The 18,481-nt window shown below is 49.5% G+C and overlaps 8 protein-coding genes across 8 annotated transcripts; 3 read left to right on the top strand and 5 right to left on the bottom strand.

The window, feature by feature from the left end:
• Window positions 1-276: 276 nt before the first annotated feature.
• Window positions 277-935, bottom strand: T069G_03328 (ubiquitin-conjugating enzyme domain-containing protein; the record flags this gene model as incomplete). The annotated part of the gene is made up of 3 exons (XM_056170538.1): window positions 277-379; window positions 439-771; window positions 832-935. The coding sequence occupies 3 exons, from the start codon at window positions 933-935 to the stop codon at window positions 277-279; spliced, it is 540 nt and encodes a 179-aa protein (XP_056031430.1).
• Window positions 936-1,787: 852 nt separating this feature from the next.
• On the top strand, window positions 1,788-3,600 carry T069G_03327 (protein kinase domain-containing protein; the record flags this gene model as incomplete). Its single annotated transcript, XM_056170537.1, has 3 exons — window positions 1,788-1,790; window positions 1,902-1,978; window positions 2,076-3,600. 3 exons carry the CDS (start codon window positions 1,788-1,790, stop codon window positions 3,598-3,600), a joined length of 1,605 nt encoding a protein of 534 aa, XP_056031429.1.
• A 196-nt stretch (window positions 3,601-3,796) lies between these two features.
• On the bottom strand, window positions 3,797-4,299 carry T069G_03326 (anaphase-promoting complex subunit 11 RING-H2 finger domain-containing protein; the record flags this gene model as incomplete). The annotated part of the gene is made up of 4 exons (XM_056170536.1): window positions 3,797-3,864; window positions 3,935-3,998; window positions 4,057-4,088; window positions 4,158-4,299. The coding sequence occupies 4 exons, from the start codon at window positions 4,297-4,299 to the stop codon at window positions 3,797-3,799; spliced, it is 306 nt and encodes a 101-aa protein (XP_056031428.1).
• Window positions 4,300-4,587: 288 nt separating this feature from the next.
• On the bottom strand, window positions 4,588-5,727 carry T069G_03325 (uncharacterized protein; the record flags this gene model as incomplete). Its single annotated transcript, XM_056170535.1, has 2 exons — window positions 4,588-5,308; window positions 5,372-5,727. The coding sequence occupies 2 exons, from the start codon at window positions 5,725-5,727 to the stop codon at window positions 4,588-4,590; spliced, it is 1,077 nt and encodes a 358-aa protein (XP_056031427.1).
• A 543-nt stretch (window positions 5,728-6,270) lies between these two features.
• T069G_03324 (rhodanese-like domain-containing protein) lies at window positions 6,271-7,332 on the top strand (the record flags this gene model as incomplete). The annotated part of the gene is made up of 2 exons (XM_056170534.1): window positions 6,271-7,220; window positions 7,278-7,332. The coding sequence occupies 2 exons, from the start codon at window positions 6,271-6,273 to the stop codon at window positions 7,330-7,332; spliced, it is 1,005 nt and encodes a 334-aa protein (XP_056031426.1).
• A 673-nt stretch (window positions 7,333-8,005) lies between these two features.
• On the top strand, window positions 8,006-9,028 carry T069G_03323 (uncharacterized protein; the record flags this gene model as incomplete). Its single annotated transcript, XM_056170533.1, has 3 exons — window positions 8,006-8,278; window positions 8,434-8,691; window positions 8,771-9,028. The coding sequence occupies 3 exons, from the start codon at window positions 8,006-8,008 to the stop codon at window positions 9,026-9,028; spliced, it is 789 nt and encodes a 262-aa protein (XP_056031425.1).
• Window positions 9,029-9,386: 358 nt separating this feature from the next.
• T069G_03322 (uncharacterized protein) lies at window positions 9,387-13,903 on the bottom strand (the record flags this gene model as incomplete). Its single annotated transcript, XM_056170532.1, has 5 exons — window positions 9,387-9,799; window positions 9,885-11,167; window positions 11,222-13,304; window positions 13,608-13,688; window positions 13,753-13,903. 5 exons carry the CDS (start codon window positions 13,901-13,903, stop codon window positions 9,387-9,389), a joined length of 4,011 nt encoding a protein of 1,336 aa, XP_056031424.1.
• A 3,073-nt stretch (window positions 13,904-16,976) lies between these two features.
• On the bottom strand, window positions 16,977-18,255 carry T069G_03321 (uncharacterized protein; the record flags this gene model as incomplete). Its single annotated transcript, XM_056170531.1, has 2 exons — window positions 16,977-17,981; window positions 18,073-18,255. 2 exons carry the CDS (start codon window positions 18,253-18,255, stop codon window positions 16,977-16,979), a joined length of 1,188 nt encoding a protein of 395 aa, XP_056031423.1.
• Between the last annotated feature and the right edge of the window lie 226 nt (window positions 18,256-18,481).

Genomic DNA, 18,481 nt, shown 5'->3' with positions numbered 1-18,481 from the left:
CGGCGGTAGAGGGTCCCTGACTGCTTCAGAAGGGGGAGTGACAGGGAAAACAGCCTGGTGAGGCGGTGATTGGTCATGATTTGTTTCGACAGGTTCTATTATATGTTGTAACCGGTCATGCGCTTGTGGAAGGGGCAGGTAGCCCTCCTTTCCCAGCTCTGGCTGTGGAAATGCAAAATACACCCAAATACCCTTTCAAAACGACCGAATCGTGCCCCAAAGACTCCAAATACCCGTAAACGTAAAATCATAAAAATCTGCACGCTATGAATCCCATTACTCCTCCTCGATGTCGCGATGCCGTCCCAAGACCTTCTTCTTGAACTCTTCCATATCCTTGTCCCACAACTCTGCTGCCTCGCCGTTTAATGGAGATGCGCTGTAGAAACATCAGTTAGCCTCGCCTTTCCTTTGCGTCATGTCCGCGGATCAACGTACTTATTGGGCTCGCCGAGTAAGCTCTGCAGACTCAACAAAACGGTCTGAATGTTGTAGGCGGCAGTCCACTTGTCCTTGAGAATGTCAAGACAGATGCGACCAGAGAAATCGACGTTGGGGTGGTAGATGGGCGTCTTGAAGAGGACCGTCGGCGCGGCATAAGGATAGTTTGAAGGAAACGCGAAGCTCAGCTTGAACGTGAGTCCGGAATAAGGTGTATCGTCAGGGCCCTCGATGGTGGCAGTCCACGACATAAGGTTGCCGTCGGCAGAGGGGAATGCGGAGATACCGGGTGCTGGCGATGTCATGAGAGTCATCAGCTCGGTCTGAAGCCTATTGAGAACGTATTAGCACCTAAATGAGGCTGACATCATTACCCCAAAGGATGAATACCGTTTAGTGACGCTCTGCGAATCGGGACCCTTGCGAGCGGCATTGAGCTTGGAGGCCTGGACGCTGCCAGGAGCAGAGTTCTGGTTATCCTCGGTATAATCCATTGTAAACAAAAAACAGTTTATCTTGCGGAGATGGATGAATGAGTGGTTCTCGAAAGTGATAGTAGATGGTCCAAGTACACAAGTCGAACAGAAAGCTTCTTGCAAGAGAATACCGGAGAAGGGTTGAAAGTCAAGAAAGGGGAGGATATGCAAACAAGCGGTAGCGTTCCGCGTTGGGCAATAATGGGACGTCTTCAGAAGTACTCCCAAAAGACTGCGGGATGAAGTGCTGATTGTTACCTAATAAGGTAGGAGGGTGGTGGTGATTTAAAAACGTCCTTAGGGAAAAGCTGCCTGAAGATGAAAAGAAATAATACACGGCAAGCAGGGTCGAGGCCACGAAACAGGGATGAGGGTCTATAGACAAAGAATGGATGGGAAAAGGTCAAGATCGACTGAGAAGAGGGAAAAAACATTAGGTTGTTGTTTAAGACACGCTTGTTGCCGGTCAGCCTGAAAAAAACAACCACCTAGCCAGAAGCCTAATCTTACAGGCGTCCAAGGGCTTGTTCAGTGAACAACGACCGCTGTAAGGCCGGTGGGCCCTGTTTGCCGCAGCAACGCCCGCTAAGATGGAGCTGATAACCAATCGTTTGATAAAGTTCACGAAACAATGAAAGTCTGACCTCTTTACACGGTTGAGCGCGACGGGACACGCGATCATTAACAATCCAAAAGAAACTACCGCTTTATAGTGCTTCAGCAATTGTTACCGAATAACGCTTGAATTGGCCTTGTTTATGCCATCCCCTTTATTCTTCGATTTTTCTTTGTCATTTTTTCCCTTTTGTTGTATATGTTTGGTCGGGAAAAAGAGCTTCAGCCTCGAAACAAGTTTCACTAATAGACATCATGGTGAGTGACTCTTCATCCGTGCACGTCTCACAAAACTTCGGTTCAGCGCCCTTGCGAAATCCAAACCATCAGTCACTCAAACCCATGTGAATCTGGCTGACTCCCTTGTAGTCGCAACTTGATCCATTACCAAAGGAACTGCCCTTTCGGATCATATCCAAAACTGTTGGCCGTGGTGCCTATGCTTCGTATGCACGCTCTCTTCACCCCTCACCTCCCAAATCTCTCTCATTCACATTAACATTTTCAAATGAATGTTAACACAAATACCTCAAATTAAATCAGAATAAAAAAAGCCATTCCATTAGATTCTTCAAGTCCAGTATTCGCCGTCAAGCTCATACACAAGGGATACGCCACTAAGCATGGCCGCATCTCCGCAAAGCAGCTTGCCATGGAGGTCTCCCTTCACTCCCACATAGGCCAGCATCCCAACGTCATCGAATGGTTTGCCTCGGGAGAAGACTCGATCTGGAGATGGATAGCCATGGAGTATGCAGAGGGTGGTGATCTTTTCGACAAGATCGAGGCAGATGTCGGCGTCCGGGAGGACATTGCACAAATTTACTTCCTTCAGCTGGTTGGCGGTGTGAGCTTCATGCACTCCAAGGGCGTGGCACATCGGGACCTTAAGCCAGAGAACATCCTCCTGTCGCAAGATGGAAGCCTGAAGCTCGCTGATTTCGGAATGGCCACCATGTTTGAGTACAAGGGCCAGCGCAAGACCAGCTCAACGCTGTGTGGAAGCCCGCCATATATCGCACCAGAGATTCTCGCCTGTGGGAGGGTGGATAAGAGGGCTCCGAATACGGCCAAGTATTCACCAGACCTCGTCGATATCTGGTCATGTGGAGTCATTCTCTTTGTTTTGCTCGTCGGCAACACGCCGTGGGATGAGCCATCATCAACAAGTTGGGAGTTTGGCGAGTACGTGAAGACATCAGGGAAGAGCTCAGACCCGCTTTGGGGAAGAATACCTCCAGAGGCCCTCTCCCTCCTCAGGGGCATGATGTCCATTGATCCACAGAAACGCTTCACCTTTGCTCAGATACGACAGCATCCTTGGTACACGCGCCATAACCCCTTGCTCACTGCCGATGGAAGGATTTCCGACCCCATCGTCCTGGCGACTAAGATGCTAGAAAACCTGCGTATCGACCTCAACCAAATACCTCCGCTCAACTACCTCCCAGCCTCCCACGATCCCACTGTGGACTCTGGACTTAATGCTGGTCGATTCTCGTCCACGCAGCCGGAGGCTTTAGTAACCCCTATCGCCGACAAAGATTGGGATTGGGAGGCTCCTGTCCTCCGCTCTAGGGCTCAACCATCTTCTATGCCCACAGGGACTTCCAGCGCTCGCCGTATGCTGTTCGACTCCCTTGCGGATGAGCCGTCCATGTCGCAATTCTCGCAAGTCCCCGGACCATCCATGTCGCTCACACAACAAGCCCAGCGATTCCGTGACATTTGTCCTCCCGAATCCCTCACCCGCTTCTTCTCGCACGTGCCTGCCTCACACATTGTACAGATGCTCAGCGACGCACTGCATCAGCTGAACGTGCCTCTGGCACCTGTCACGCCAAATCCATACGGCAGCCCGGTAGTTACCCTCAAAGTTCGTGCTATCGACGGACGCCGGCAGAGCCTGCACGGAGAAATCTGCGTAGACAAACAGCCGCTTGCAGATGGCTTCGAGGTACTAGATATTCGGTTTGTCAAGATCAAGGGAGATCCGCTAGAGTGGCGGCGATTCTTTAAAAAGGTGGTGGTGCTTTGCAAGGATGGGGTCTATGTCCCGGAAGCTTAGGAGTGTACGGGACAGCTGTTTTCTCACAATGGAAATATAATACAGAGGTCGCCTAGGCCTGTTGTGAAGCTTCCTGGATAGCACGCATTGTATTTATGTATGTATGAACATGAAGGCATGACAGAAAATAATAATGAGATTACCGTTCGTATGATTAGTCGTATTTGTAGCCTTGTCTATTTTCCTTGTCTTTGCCTCAATCTGTTGGTATAGGAGTCTCGTTGGGTCCATCCGTCTCATTAACTTGATCTTGCCACTCAAAAGCTAAGCAATCAGTTAGCACTCTGATGCAGATATTCTCACCAGCATTCAGAACAATCAGAAAGATACGTACGTTGTCGACACATAGGGCATTGCCCCTTTGCCGATTCCTGCTTAATCCACTCCATGATGCAGTGCTACATTCACGTCAGTGTTACCAATCCTCTTAAAACACAAGCAGAAAAAACCACCAACCATGTGAAAACTATGGCCGCATTTCCCAGATACTATCAAGAGCAGTCAGCGCGTCACTTCATAGCAACTACAGTTCACGGGATCAAAAAGGGTGCACTCACAAAGGCTACAGTCGTCGCCGGGATACTTGCACGTAGGACACGTCCCGTCAAAGTGCACTTGACAGATACCGCAGACGTCGTCCTCGGGGATATCCCACTGCCATGTGGCGACGGAATTCCACTCTTTGATGGTGACTTTCATCTTGCAGATTCTAGATGTCCCCTTTATAAAGGGGGAGGAATTTCTCACAGCATGGATAAGTCGTGACGCACAGGAGCTGTTGTGTTGTTGAAGTTGTGATGGAGTTTGCGTTGCTTGGGGGAGACTTGTATGTACCTTGCTGGCTCTAGGGTAACAGTCTCATGACTAAGCTCAGAACTCGCAAAACTCAAGGCTCAGTGCTTGAGTTGGCACATATTATCCCTTGAAAAGGATCATATTCATTTAATTGACTGTGATAAACTTTTTTCTATTTAAATACACAACATTCTAGTTAGTCTTGGAATGTTCCGTTGATGTCATCAATTCTTCTCGTGTAAGCCATCCAACCCAAACTAACACTCCCGGGCCACCAAGGCCGCCGATGACAACAGAAGAAAGCAAGATTCGAGGCCAAGATAGTTGACAGATTCCAGCACTCTTCAAATCTCCCAAGTGGTACGCCAACCAAAGTAAGACTGATGTGAAAGAGGTGATGAAGTCATACTGAAAGATGCTAGTGAGCGAGGTCGGTGTGTCCTTGGGAAGCTCGATGAAATATTTTGGTACCAACGCCTCTGATACAGACAGCGGGGAGAAGAGAAGCATATACCAGTATGAAATAGCGCTGAGCGTTATCATAACTCCTCCGATGACGTGGATGCCCGTCTTATTACGGCGTTGGACAGCTTCGGCGTTGTCATTAAGGAACGGCCTTATCACACTTGATAGCGTGAAAAGGAGTATGGAGGCCCATAGCGGGTAAAGTTGCCATATCCAATTCGCCAAGTGTCTAGTTTCAAAATCGGGGTGAAAGAGAGAGATGAGATGAGGAACATAGTACACCACGAGCAGCGTTGGGAGAATAGCAAGCACACCCGCTCCGTCAATCAGTCGAGCACTAGCGGTAGAATACTTCTTCAATGGAGAGAAGATGTAGAAAAAGTAAAAGTATAAGGGTGCAATATTTCCCACAGTCACAAACTGGGCGAGAAATAGGGGTACGGCGAATCTGTTTAGGGCACATACAAGTCAGCAAGAGTATGAATGAACATTGGTTCAAGCCCGTCCTCACGTCTGGAAGAAAGTCCCCCTATTGGCGGTTCTTAAAGATTCTAGCATCCATAGGGCAGTGAGGCCAGCATAGTCAGTAAGGAAAACGACACACTGCCACCACATTCTTTGGTCGTCGTGGAAGATTAGCTGGCAAAAGGTAATTGCAACTTGAGTGATTGCATCATCAAGACCTGGGACTCCGTATAAACCCTTCAGTATAGGAACACTAGTCCCATTCTGAAGGGTATATCGTCCTCGATGGTCAGCATCGTCGATGAAGGGCCCAGGCACAACTGTCATGGTTGCTAGGACTCGCACCATGACAGCCAGTGGTAGCACAATGGGCAGGGCGTACAGCGCCCGACTCAGAGCCATGGCGCTTTTGATCTGCGTCGATGAGTATCTTAGTACAGTAAGGTAGTCAAATGATGGATCAGCATATAAAAAAGCTATGCAACCAACAACTAATCGTCAGACTATAGCGGACAAAACGCCACCAATGGCTTGAAATTGGCGCGTGAGTGCATGATGATGCCAGCGACAGCGAGGGGAAATTCGGGGCCGTTGAACCGCCCGTTGTCGTGCATGCAGCAGCAGCTTATCGCAAATGTCATGCATGGTCCAAGCTCCTCCCCCACTAAGCGCCAAAATCAACCTTTCGCAACTCTCTGGACCCATGATCCAATCCAATCCAATCCAAACCTCATCTCCACCAAAAAACATCTACTCAATGGCTGCGCTGCCAGTCGCTTGAGGTCGGGCCATCGAGATTAGCTGGACGAGGCGTGCATAAAGCAAGCTTGACCATCGGCGCAGCTCTGAAGCACAACTATCCAGATCGACCGAACGACCACAGGCGACAACAGCTGATCGTCTCACGCGGCCAAAAGCGCTAAATCGCAACACACATCATCCTCGATGGCCTCTGTTGTTGCTGGCCAATCTGCTCGGATTGGCCTTTCCAGACTGGGCAACCGCTTCCTGCGGACCAGCATGTCGACCAGACGCAGTCTCTCGTCCTACCTGGTCACTCCCAAGGAGCTTCACGAGGCCCTGAAGAAGAACCCTCCGTCTCCGATCAGTCCCGATCCCCGAGTGATTCCCCTGTGCGCCGCCTGGTTCCTTCCCAACGATGAGAGGACCGGCATCCAGGTCTTCCGCGAGCAGCGTATCCCAAAGGCTCGCTTCTTTGACCTAGACAAGGCCATCGACAAGCGCAGCCCATACCCTCACATGCTGCCGGATGCCAAAGGTTTCGCAGCTGCTATGAGCGAATTGGGTATCCGACGAGAGGATGTTGTTGTCGTCTACGACACAAAGGAGCTCGGAATCTTTAGTGCTCCTCGCGTAGCATGGACATTCAGGGCGTTTGGTCACCCCAAAGTGCACATCTTGAACAACTTCAAGCAGTGGGTTGCTGAGGGGCTACCCACCGAGTCCGGAGAGCTATACAACGTCGAGTGCAACCCGTATCCCATCCCAGAGCTTGCATCGGAGAGAGTTGCCAGCTTTGAGGAGGTCAGAGAGGTGGTCTTGGACTCTAACAAGGAGGGAGCAGAAGGTATTCAGATCTTGGACGCAAGACCCAATGGTCGGTTTACGGGCAAGGACCCAGAGCCTCGCGAGGGTCTATCTTCTGGCCACATGCCAGGATCAATCAGCGTTCCGTTCAGCGCCCTCCTTGATCCAGAAACAAAGGCTTTCCTCCCCGCGGATAAGCTGAAACAGCTGTTTGAGGAGAAGGGAATTGACCCCAGCAAGCCCATCATCTCAACCTGCGGAACTGGCGTTACAGCCTGTGCCATCGATACCGCTCTGGAAGCAGCAGGGTACCCCAACGCCAGAAGGGTTTATGATGGTAGTTGGACGTAAGTAGCACTGTGTTCTTTCAACATATCTATGATTATCGACTAACAGAGAAACAGAGAATGGGCTCAGCGAGTTCAGCCATCGGAGAATTTGATCGTCAAGTCGGAGTAGGGAGACTTTTGTACAGCTTGCTGTCGATTTATTTGAGCCACGATACCCTCCCTTTTCTTTTTTTATGATTACTACGCCCCTCAGGCCGTGTACGAATATTGAATTACGGAGTCTCTCCAGCTCGTGTTTGTTCTCTGCTTTGTGCGATATCGTGGTCTCAGCCTTCTCAGCTTTTCATGCCAACCTATCTATCGGGTGAAACTCAGTGTACGTTGCGCGGCCGAAACAAAATTGTGTCAACAGAATTAGCAAGTTTCCACTTTTGCCCTTTCTTTTTCTCGCGTCTAGTGATGTTAGAATCCATCGATCAAGCTTTGTTTTCCCATTTTCAATCTTTCTCGATCCCACCGAGGCCCAGAAGACACGAACACATGCAATTTCGGTGCTGACTCACCGAGGTGAGCCTTATTCAGCATCTCGGTGACAGCCACACCGACCCACATGTTTTTCGCCTAACAATTGAGGCAGCGACCCACAGGTCTTTGTTAGGGCTCGCCTAACCCAGACCACACCCGTAAAAATTCCCAAGCTGTACTAGACCCCGCCAGCGAAAAAGTTCCCCCAGTACGAGGGCCACAACTCGAGCAAATACAACATCAGGGCCGATCCTGCGCATCGTCAAATCCCGACTCCAAGTCCCTCGCCCAACAAACAACAACTCCAGAACTTCACAATGGCTGATCGCGGCGGAGCTCGTGGCGGTGGTTTTGCTTCTCGGGGCGGTGCCCGTGGTGGTGATCGTGGTGGCCGTGGTCGTGGCCGTGGCCGTGGTCGCCGTGGCGGCAAGTCTGAGGAGAAGGAGTGGCAGCCCGTCACCAAGCTGGGCCGTCTCGTCAAGGCTGGCAAGATCAACAGCATGGAGGAGATCTACCTGCACTCTCTGCCCATCAAGGAGTACCAGATTGTCGACCAGTTCCTCCCCAAGCTGAAGGATGAGGTCATGAAGGTGCGGATTACCTCCTTTTACGGCCCCTTTTTAGGGTTCAATTCTTGCTCGGTTTCCTCTCAGAGGATGGGTTGGAAGCGTATAGCGGAATTTTGAGCGAGAGCGCTTCAAAAATGGACAGTTGCGCTAACTAGATTGCTTTTCACGAATTACAGATCAAGCCCGTCCAGAAGCAGACCCGTGCCGGTCAGCGCACCCGATTCAAGGCCATCGTCATCATTGGTGACTCCGAGGGCCACGTCGGTCTCGGAATCAAGACCTCCAAGGAAGTCGCCACTGCTATCCGTGCCGCCATCATCATCGCCAAGCTGAGCGTCATCCCCGTCCGAAGAGGATACTGGGGCTCCAACCTCGGTCTGCCTCACTCCCTGCCCTGCAAGGAGTCCGGCAAGTGCGGTTCCGTCACTGTCCGAGTAAGCTTCACCCAGTCCATCGGTTGTGTTTGAAAGAGAATTTGGTAGGAATGGTTCATTGACATAACTTCTCCAATAGCTGATCCCTGCCCCCCGTGGTACCGGTATCGTCGCCTCCCCCGCTGTCAAGCGATTCCTCCAGCTCGCCGGTGTTGAGGATGCCTACTCTTCATCCGCCGGTTCCACCAAGACCCTCGAGAACACCCTCAAGGCCACCTTCTCCGCCGTCTCCAACACCTACGGCTTCCTGACCCCCAACCTGTGGAAGGAGACGAAGCTGATCCGATCTCCCCTGGAGGAGTTCTCCGATACCCTGAGGGACGGCAAGCGATACTAGAGAAGGGGTTGTGCAGTGGTGAGGACTGGAAACGGTGCGCGGAGTCACGATACAACTTGTGTTTCATTGCATGGTTTGGCCGGTTAGGACTTTCGGACATGAGCGTCATGAGGATATAAAATGGCCATGATCTGGAATGAGAAAATAAAAATTTTCAACTGGCGTTGCTTTCTTTCAATATTGCGCCTAACAACGTGCCTTTGGTGACTGGATGTGAATTTTGTCGCTTTTTATTGACCTTAGTCGCAGCCTTTCTAACTTTCTAATCTGAAATTGTTCAAACACAGGCAACCCGATTCTCTATTCTACTCCGAATATTCTCAAACCGATTTATAGTATATTCAATCTCCAATAGCATTCACCGTCCCTTAGCCGGTTTTACGTATTCAACCATAGGCTCATCCACCCCCATCACATCGCCCAAGCGTCCTTCGCCCTGCATCCTCGTCTCGGGGATATAAAACGTAATCTGACCTTCTTCCAGGGACGAACTCTGGGACTCAATCGTAAAGATATTGGGCTCTCTACGGGAATTCTTCTCGCCTCTCGCTATTGCGAACAAATCACGTTCTTCTTCAACCTCTCGTTGCGGTCCCACGATACGTCGTCTTTTAGCCGGTCGACTCCGAGGAATCAAGTGTCGCGGCACAGGCGGCAATCCGAATTCTTCGGCAGAAGCAGCAACACGCCTATCAGTGATGGTAGGAGTGCCAAAGAAGGCTTCTTTGAGAAAACCTCCCCAAGTGCGCTTTCTCGACGGTGGCGCGAGTCCTGTGTGTTTTAAAAGTGTCAGCTCATTCTACTGTTGATTCCTTGTTCTTGAGAATCAATTTCTTGATTTGGGATGAAAACTTACTCTTCTTCATCCTGGCTTCAAACTCCCTCCGTTGCAACGGCGTATCTCCCATCCAAAACTCTTCTCTCCCAGGGACAAACTTGTGTCTCTGCTCCGCCCTTTTCCAAAACGGTATCTCGGCAGCTTCTTCCAACTCCTCAGCCAAAGCAGTCACATCTTCCTCAATATCAGCAGCCTCATCCTCTGAGTTCTTTCGTTTCGCTGGACCTCTGGACCTAATCACTCTTTGTCTGCTCTCAGACTGCCAGTGCACCGGCCAGTTATTAATGTCCCAAAACATATGCACAGGCTTCTTTCTCGAGGGATGACCAAATGTCCAGACTGGCTCGCGGCGCATTGCGGTTCGACTCTGCTTTTGAGCTGCGAGGACGTCTTCATGTTGTTTCTTTTCTTCTTCGGCTTCTTCTTTCTGGAGCTGGACTTTGAGAGCCTGGACACGAGATTTCTTGGTTTCGTCATCGAGATTGCTGTCGTTCAATATCTCTGCCGTCTTTTCTGAGAGGCGCTTCCGCCAAATCGTTGGATCTGCGACCTTGTATCTCGTGGCGTAGCTGTTATACGGCAAATGCAGCGGCCATATCATCGTCTTGTTCTCATTTGCCTCGCGCAAAAGATTCTTGCGAACCAATTCATAGGCCTCTTTGCAATCAGGCCACTCTTCTTGTGTCCAAGCCTCCTTGTGCTCTTTGTAGGCATCTGGATCAGCAATCTTGACCACGTCGGGATATGTCATGGTGATGCGCCAGGAGCTCGTATTAGCAGGATTCGTAGCCGGATCGTTGGGACGTTTCTCTGTGTCTTCTTCCCAGTAAGAAATTATTTTGTCAAGAAAGTTGCTGTTATACTCTTGTGTCTTGGGGTCGCTCAGCTTCTTCTCGTTTTCCTCGTGCCGGGCTTGCAGTTCCCTGAGTGTCTTTCCGAGGCGGTAGCCTAGACAGAAGAAGAAGTTGGTCGTCATCTCGCACCACTCAGGGTTTGTCACTGGATTTTCTATGAATTCGTGGAGAGATAGAACGTCTTCTCTTCGAGGCATGCCCCAGGGATGGATGAGGAAATCCTCAGTCGATGCGAACCCCATTCCCTCAGTCGAGGTCACACTTGTGTCGTATTGGATCTGGTCCATGTCCTCGCTTTGAGAGCTGGCATGCGAGTTGTTGGGAGCAACTGACTCTTCTTCCGGGGGCTGAGACTCAGGATCTGGCCATCTAACCAAATCTTCGGGATGAAACTCTGTCTCTGGCCTCCCAAACATCCACTCTCCTGTAACCTCATTCTTGTAAAGCCTATTGTTGTTAGTCTCTACTCTGCAGTAATGATCACGAAGAAAGGGAACTCACTTTATGATCCTCAAGTCGCGCAGCTTTGGCGCCAGCTGCTTCACATCCTTCTCCGTAAACTCATATCTCTTCACCGCTCCACCACATGTGGCATTCAGCTCCTTCAGGAACTTCTCCATCGTCTTCGGCTCCGTATCCCTGAACAGCGAAAAGGGATCAATATCCTGCATCATCTGCGTCACTCTAGACATCATAATCTCTCCTCGCTTTCCGAGAGATTCCTCCAGCTCCAGTGGGCGATTCCGCGAAGGCTGGCAGATGTACTCTAGCCATGCCGCCTCCGTTGGCCGCAAATTGGCAATGGCGAAAGTGACACCACTGTCAGTTGTTTCAAGCTCATGCTCACTGAATCTCAAATACATTTCCTTCGTAATCGGTTCCGCTGCCAGGCCGGTATTCACGGCTTCCAAAACCCCTATGATGAAATCTCGAGGAGCTCGATTCTTCGCCCGTTTGAGTCCTTGAAGAATCTTCTGACAACGCCGCAGAAACTTATACGTCCTGCTCATATCGCGATCCATCAGATCCGGCAACACAGGGCCCTTCCAGTTTCCGGGGAGCTCCATGATAGGGTTGTCACTTCTCCGCCATCTCTTATGATCATATGCTTCCTTAATGGCGTGCTCCCTCGTCCACTCTGCCCAGCGCTGCTCTTCCTTTTTAAACCACTGGTAGGCTCTGGTATAAGCCCAAGGATCTCGCGACTCTTTCACGGGGGCTTCTGCATACATCTTGTGAGGGTAGATGATTCCCATGTCCAGCTTCTTCTCAACGGGAGGGTCTGGAAGAGTGAGAACCTGCTTAGTCTTGCACATTTTTAGATTCTCATTGTGGGTGAAGATGTTGAGACACTGCTGCAGCGCCGCCCGCTTGCCGCCGCGAAACTGTGCAAATGCTTCCAGGGCCTCCCTGTTGACTTCCAAGGCGCTGTCGTGACTCTGATGCGGAGGATGAATGTCGTCTTTGCTGGCCAGGAATCTTGCCGTCTTCACGATGCCGCCCTTTATGCACTCCTCGTACGTTTTATTCTCGCACGCTGCAAGGTTTGCCGGTACTGTGGTGGCAGCAAACGGGCTAGCCGCCCAGAACTTTTCGCTATCGCTCCGGTATGGTTCGAGATAGTCTCTTCTCAAGACATCGGCCGGCATCTCATACTGCCGATCATGCACGCTCGTCACATCGGCGTGAAGGAGACGTCGAGGCCCTGACACATCACGCTGCACACCGCTCCCACCGCGAAACGCAATGTTGGAGCCCGGAATTTGTGGCAGCCTCTTGCTCTGTTCCGGCAACAAGTCTGTTGGAGGGTCGACGATGAGCTCCAGTTTTCCGTAATAGTAGTTTTCAAATATCTGGTGAACTCGCAGCATATTGATGGCTTCTTCAAGATCGTAGATCCAGTCTTCGCCTTGCCAAATGGAGCTCAGGTAGCCAAAGTACTCTTTCAGCTCTGCAAATTTGCGCTGCCAGTCCACCGTGCGATCGGTATCTTCGTCGGCAAGGAAGTTCTTGGCCCGAGACAGTTGGATCCTCGGTCCCTCGATATACCATCCTTTGTAAGGCTGTAGCTGCAAATCACTGGGCGTTAAGGAAATTCCGGATCGTTGTGTTGTGTCTTCCATGACCTCATCTTCGAGGATGATACTATCTCCATCTTCATCGGCGTTCTCTTCTGAGCTGGGTAACTCAACAGTCATCTCGAGCTCGATCCCGGATTTGGCAGGAAGCTGACCAAATATCTTCTTCTGAAACTTCTCTGGATGTCTTTGTGAGATGTCTGATATGTTGGCAAGACATTCAGCGAAAGCCACTTTAGCTTGCGATGTCACGTTTGGTGCCCCTTGGTTGATCCTTCTGCCTTCCATACTTAGGATGGTGTCCATATGTTGGTACATTCTCTCCACGACTTCGAGCTCCTGAAGTGATAATGACCATGCGGTGGCCAAACTTCCGTTTAAATCATTGTGTAGCGGATCGAAATTGTTGAAAGCATCCATGCACTCGGATAATGCGTCTTTTGGTGCCATTATTGGTGAGGCTCCTACAGGAGCTTCATTCTCCAAGTCTCCCGTGTTCTCTGCATCTGCGTTCTCTTCATATCATATTAGCCTTCTCATTCCTGTCAGGGCGATGGATTTTGCTTTACCTTTTGCAATTGGCAGCCAGCTCACACTATCCATTTTTGTTGGATGTGTCTTTTGAAATGTTGATGTTTGGCTTGCGCCTTCATTGCCAATACCGTAGTGTCCTGAAGTTTGGTTTCTGAGGTATGAGTATCGGCAGCCAAATAGGTGTGAGAATAGTCGACGACAGCGAGGATGTTCTTGTAAAAAGCTGTCCAAAACATGACCTTTCACGATAAGATTCAAGCGTTGTAACAAGTCACCAGGCCTTGCCAAATCATACAACTGCTGTACTTCCGACGGTAAATTATGAAAATTTTGAGAAAAGATGGTTCCTAACTTCTCTATACACCGAAACGTTGGTTAGATTTGACGTCCAGATACAGGACAACGAAACGGCTGACTCACCAAGAATGTTTTCGACGTGGTCCAAAAGTTCGAGCTGCAGAATATCCTCCGTTACGTCTTCCGCGCTCGTGGATATTTCAAATCGAATTATCGGATCTGAAGAGTCAATCTCCATCTCTTGCACCTCGGTGCATGATGCGAGGGTCGTCATTGTGAGATATTATCAGTTGTTCAAGTATCGACTGTGAGCTTCCTTCTGCACCTTCAAGTCACGATAAATGCTAAAATGAAGAGAGGAAATGGATCAACTATAAAATTGGTCTTCATTATTTGGGAAATTCTGACTAAAAGACCATTTTCGAGTACAGCAAGTCATCCTTTGTATACCTATTCCGGACATTCTGGGAGCACAAAGGAGCTTTGGGAAATCTAAATTCGGTCACAAAACCTATTTTTAGTTCTTTGTAATATCATATCTACGCATAAGGCATCAGAAATATCGTCTTCCAGGAGCCCAGGATGCATTGTTATGTGGTTTGCTATACCAGCATGGCTCGTTGTATTGGCCGTGGGCCATTTTTATTCCCGTGCGACTATGAGGCCATCACTCATGCTATTCTCACAAAGCATACGCAACCATGTTGATATTCTATTAATATTATACTGCCAACATTGCATGAGCCTCAATTTCCAGCTTCTCAGATAAATGTATATTCGCCAACGTAGTATGAGCTTACACAGGCGTCATCTCTGCATCAATCATGTCTCACCGTCAATTTTGAACATCTTGCACTATTATACCAAATAATGCATCATTTCACAGCACAGCTTATTCAACAATTGCACAAATTATTTTTCTAGCTTACATGTCCTTTAGACAAGTTTCCACCAATTAGAATCATGCCTCAATACAAATTACCGCACGTGGCAACGGCGCATCACAACATCCATCAGTCGTACATCTCCAGGGTAACTCACTTACACCACAGCAACACCATCAACGCCGTTATGATATCTTGAAAGAGATCACCCAACAGACAATCAAAGCTCATCCAGGCACATCCAGCCTCATCTCCCAACCATCCAATTCAATCATAGCCAGAATCAAGCACAAACAATGGCACTACAAAGCAGCGCCCCCTCCCAACCACTCACTGAAAAATCCTCCTCACACAAAGAAAAAATAGCGTCTATCCACCATAGCCAATATCACATACCTCAACCCTCAAAGGAAAAAAAGCACAGATCTCACTCAAACCAACCCCTACATCCAGCCAACCATTCCTTTGTCTCCCAATCCCTACATACAAATCACTCCCTCAAACGTAAACGCAAACGCAAACAAAAAAAACCTCAAACATGAAAGCCCTTTCCAAAAAACCAACCTCGTTTCGTTTCATCTCATGCCCACCCATGCATCTCTCTTGTTTTCCTTTGTTTCCAATATTTGCCCTCTTTTTACAACTAACGAACCCCCACATGCAGCCCAACCTTCTTTTTCTTCTCTTCTTTGCTTCTTTTTCGCCTTCCTTTTGTTTCTACCAACCAACCAACCAACCTCTTCCCATCAGTCAGCCTCTCAGAGTCCCTCCCTCTCCCTCGCCCCCTTTTTTTCAAAACTAAACTCACCACCAACCTCACCGATTTTCTTCTAAAAGAAAAAAAAAAGAAAAATCAATAATTCCCAACCACCAAAAGAAAAAGAAAAAAACCAATAAATCCCAGCCACCAAAAAAGAAGAAGTTTACAATCACCCTCACACAATTAATTCCCCTTCCTTTATCCTCTCCCTTCCAACGTCTCACTTGCATACATTGTATATTCGTATGCAGCTGTAAATGACACCGGCTTTGCACCTCCCGCTTGTAGACTAGCTTAGTCAACCTCTCACGAACATTCCCCCGAGTTTGCCCTTCCATCAAACTAAAATCCACCAACTTGCGCATTCTTGGCGCATACCAACGGCCCGGACTGCGACAGACTCCCCAAATTCGCCGAGATTAAAAGTTCTGTAGAAAGAAAGAGAGATAGATGTGTTGGGGAGGGAATAGAGGGAGCCTCGTCACCTGTGATACCAACTAGGTACTCGTACAGTCCAAGTCGCATTTCGACTTACATGTAAATCTCCTTACGGGTTCCATGGAGTTGGCATCAATCATGGCATCAACATCACCACTTTACATAGCATGGAGCAAAGGATTTTCTCGTCATCACTCGCCAGTGCAGGCGAGAAAGATTACCATACAACTAGCTGTACCACGTTACATACAAGATGGGCCAAACAGGCGCCTACCACTTGTCCAAGAACCACTAAAGCACACGCACTGCTTCAAAGAACTTTTACTTCTTTTTTTTTTGTGCCTGTTCGCACTACCTTATATGTACAGGCCGAGGGGTATTTGAGAGGCTAACCTTTCAATGCCGCCTTCAATCGACCAAATAGGCGGCAAAGCACTCTGTCCAATCCCTTCTTTCCGGAAGAGAGCGATGGGTATCACTGCGCCTGAGCGCTATTCCGTTCCGCCGTTTCCCATCTGCTGTTCGAAAGAATTATACACCAATATTGCCTTGCTTGCAGCAAGGCTCATGTTTCCTCCCATATGCCAAGTAGAGATTAGATCCGAAAGTCGAGTGAAAAAGTAAAAAAAATAAAAACTTTCGGCTGCTTCTTTGCGTCCCCCTCCGCTCCGTGGTATCCTTGACTTTTTTCTCTTCAGGGGCCACTTTGCATTCTTTAGTGTTCCTTTCCGTTCCCCCATCTCAAGGCTGGCCAAATTCCCCCTTCAACTCCTCTATCCCCTCAAATACTATATCCACCACAAAGATAGAACCCCCTTTTCTATCGGGGGTCCCCGCAACTCCTGGATAAGCATGGTACCATACCCGTGGAAACCACACACAGTGCCCAGAAGCGCAGAAACTGAAAATGAAATAAAAAACGACTCGAGGAAAATTGGGTATGATCCGCGTTCCATTTTTTTGGTGCCATGAAGACTTGCTGAAAATTTGATTGCGAAATAAATGAATAAAAAAGACTAGAAAAATAAGGGATTAAAATCAATCGCTAAATGCCATGACGTAGATATGAGACAGATCATTCTGAGAGTGACTATCAGGTTGAATGTGATTGCTTGGAAGAGGTGTGAGTCCAAAGCCATGACCTCGAAGTTTGAAACATGAACATCCCCTCCCACCCATAAGCAAATATGGACAAGAGGGAAGAGAAGAAGCGGTGTACTTGAATTAATCGACGACTATGCCAAACGTATGCGCCACCAAGGCTCCTATTGCTGGTGGATTCCATGCTGGTTCACAAAAGCGGCGTACTGCTGCACGTGCTGGGGATATGAAGAAGAATGGCTCTGGGGGGTTGGCGTAACGGGACATCGAGGCGGCAGTTGGTGGTACGAGTCCACCTTTGCCGTGTTTCCGTAGGCGTTGTCGGGAGTAATGGGAGGCGTCAGGTAACCGTCGAAACCGGTAGCAGCGCCGTGGCCATGGCCCTTCTGGGGAGTGCTGTAGATGTCGGCGTGTCTTGAAGGAGGCTCGGCGGGAGGAGACTGGGGGCCGGCCTGGCGCCTGGCCATCGCAGCCTGCTCGGCCATGAAGTCGGCCAGCTTCTGTGAAACCTTGGACAGAGACGATGAAGAGTACTTGCGGGCCAGGGTAGGCGAGGGCTGGTTGAGGTGTTGAGAGAGAGTCAACAGCGTCAGGTTCTCGGTGTGGTCCCAGTCGCCGTCGTTGACCTCGGGTCTTCCAAGGATGGCTCTCGCCAAGGCCAAGGAGGAGCGTGCCATCATCGAGGGCTTTGTCGAAACAAAATCGCGATGGTACAGGGCAATCTCGCACAGGTAGGCAGCCATGTGCTCCACCTCCTTGTCGTCCTGCTCCTCGGCAACCATGAGCTGGGTGAAGAAGTCGACGGTGGGGTGGCCGATGGTCCATTCCAGGGTGTTGAGGACGTGCATCTCCATTTGGGTGAACATGCCAGCATCATACAGGCCGCAGCACATGTTGTTGAGTTCGTGAATCTGAGGCACACGGTCCTTCTTGTCGCCGTACTTGGCCGCGATGAGGAGAGCGGCACACCCAACGAGCTGGTAGTGTTGCTTATATACTACACGCCGTGAGCAGTACCGGTCCAACAGGTTGACGGTGAGGAACAGCGTCTCGGGCAACAGGGCGAAGGCGGCGTGGGCCTCGATGAGGAAGTCGATGAGGTAAGGTCGCATAAACCATTGGATCTCACGTTGCATGTCGATGAGGTTAGCATCGGGAAGAGTCTCCTCCTGTTTGAGTGTTAGCAGGCTTTAAAAGGATAAGGAAGACGGAGGAACAAGGCTGAGTTTGTTCATCGTCCAGGCTTGGAGGTCAACATGCCTCCATGTGTCGCATATGCGTCATGATATCCCCCAGGTACTCTTCGCCCGCAAGACGAGAGAGCTCGCAGGCAATGGTGTCTTGCCGACTGCGCGCGAGCATCTTGGCGGTTTCCCGGGCTCGGGTACTGGACTGGGGTTCATCCTCGATGAAGAAATGTTCGTCAGGCTGAGCGTATGCCATGATGTCGGATGAAGTTGGCGAACAGGATGGTGAAAATTAGTTTTTGTCGGTGTGATGATTATGTCTAAAAGAGTGACGGGCAAGTTCTCCAGGAATCTTTGAGTGGGAGAGACTATTGAAAAAAAAGAGCGAGCCTTGGGTGTATCAAGGAGTGAATGCCACCCTAGGAATTAAGATATTAAGATATTAAGGAGCGTGGTGAAAAAACTAATGGAAAAGAGTGACT

This window comes from Trichoderma breve, chromosome 2 (assembly GCF_028502605.1).
Source record: "Trichoderma breve strain T069 chromosome 2, whole genome shotgun sequence".
Classification (NCBI taxonomy): Eukaryota; Fungi; Ascomycota; class Sordariomycetes; order Hypocreales; family Hypocreaceae; genus Trichoderma; species Trichoderma breve.
Note: the sequence above shows the minus strand (reverse complement) of the source record. Positions and strands in the feature narration are given on the sequence as shown.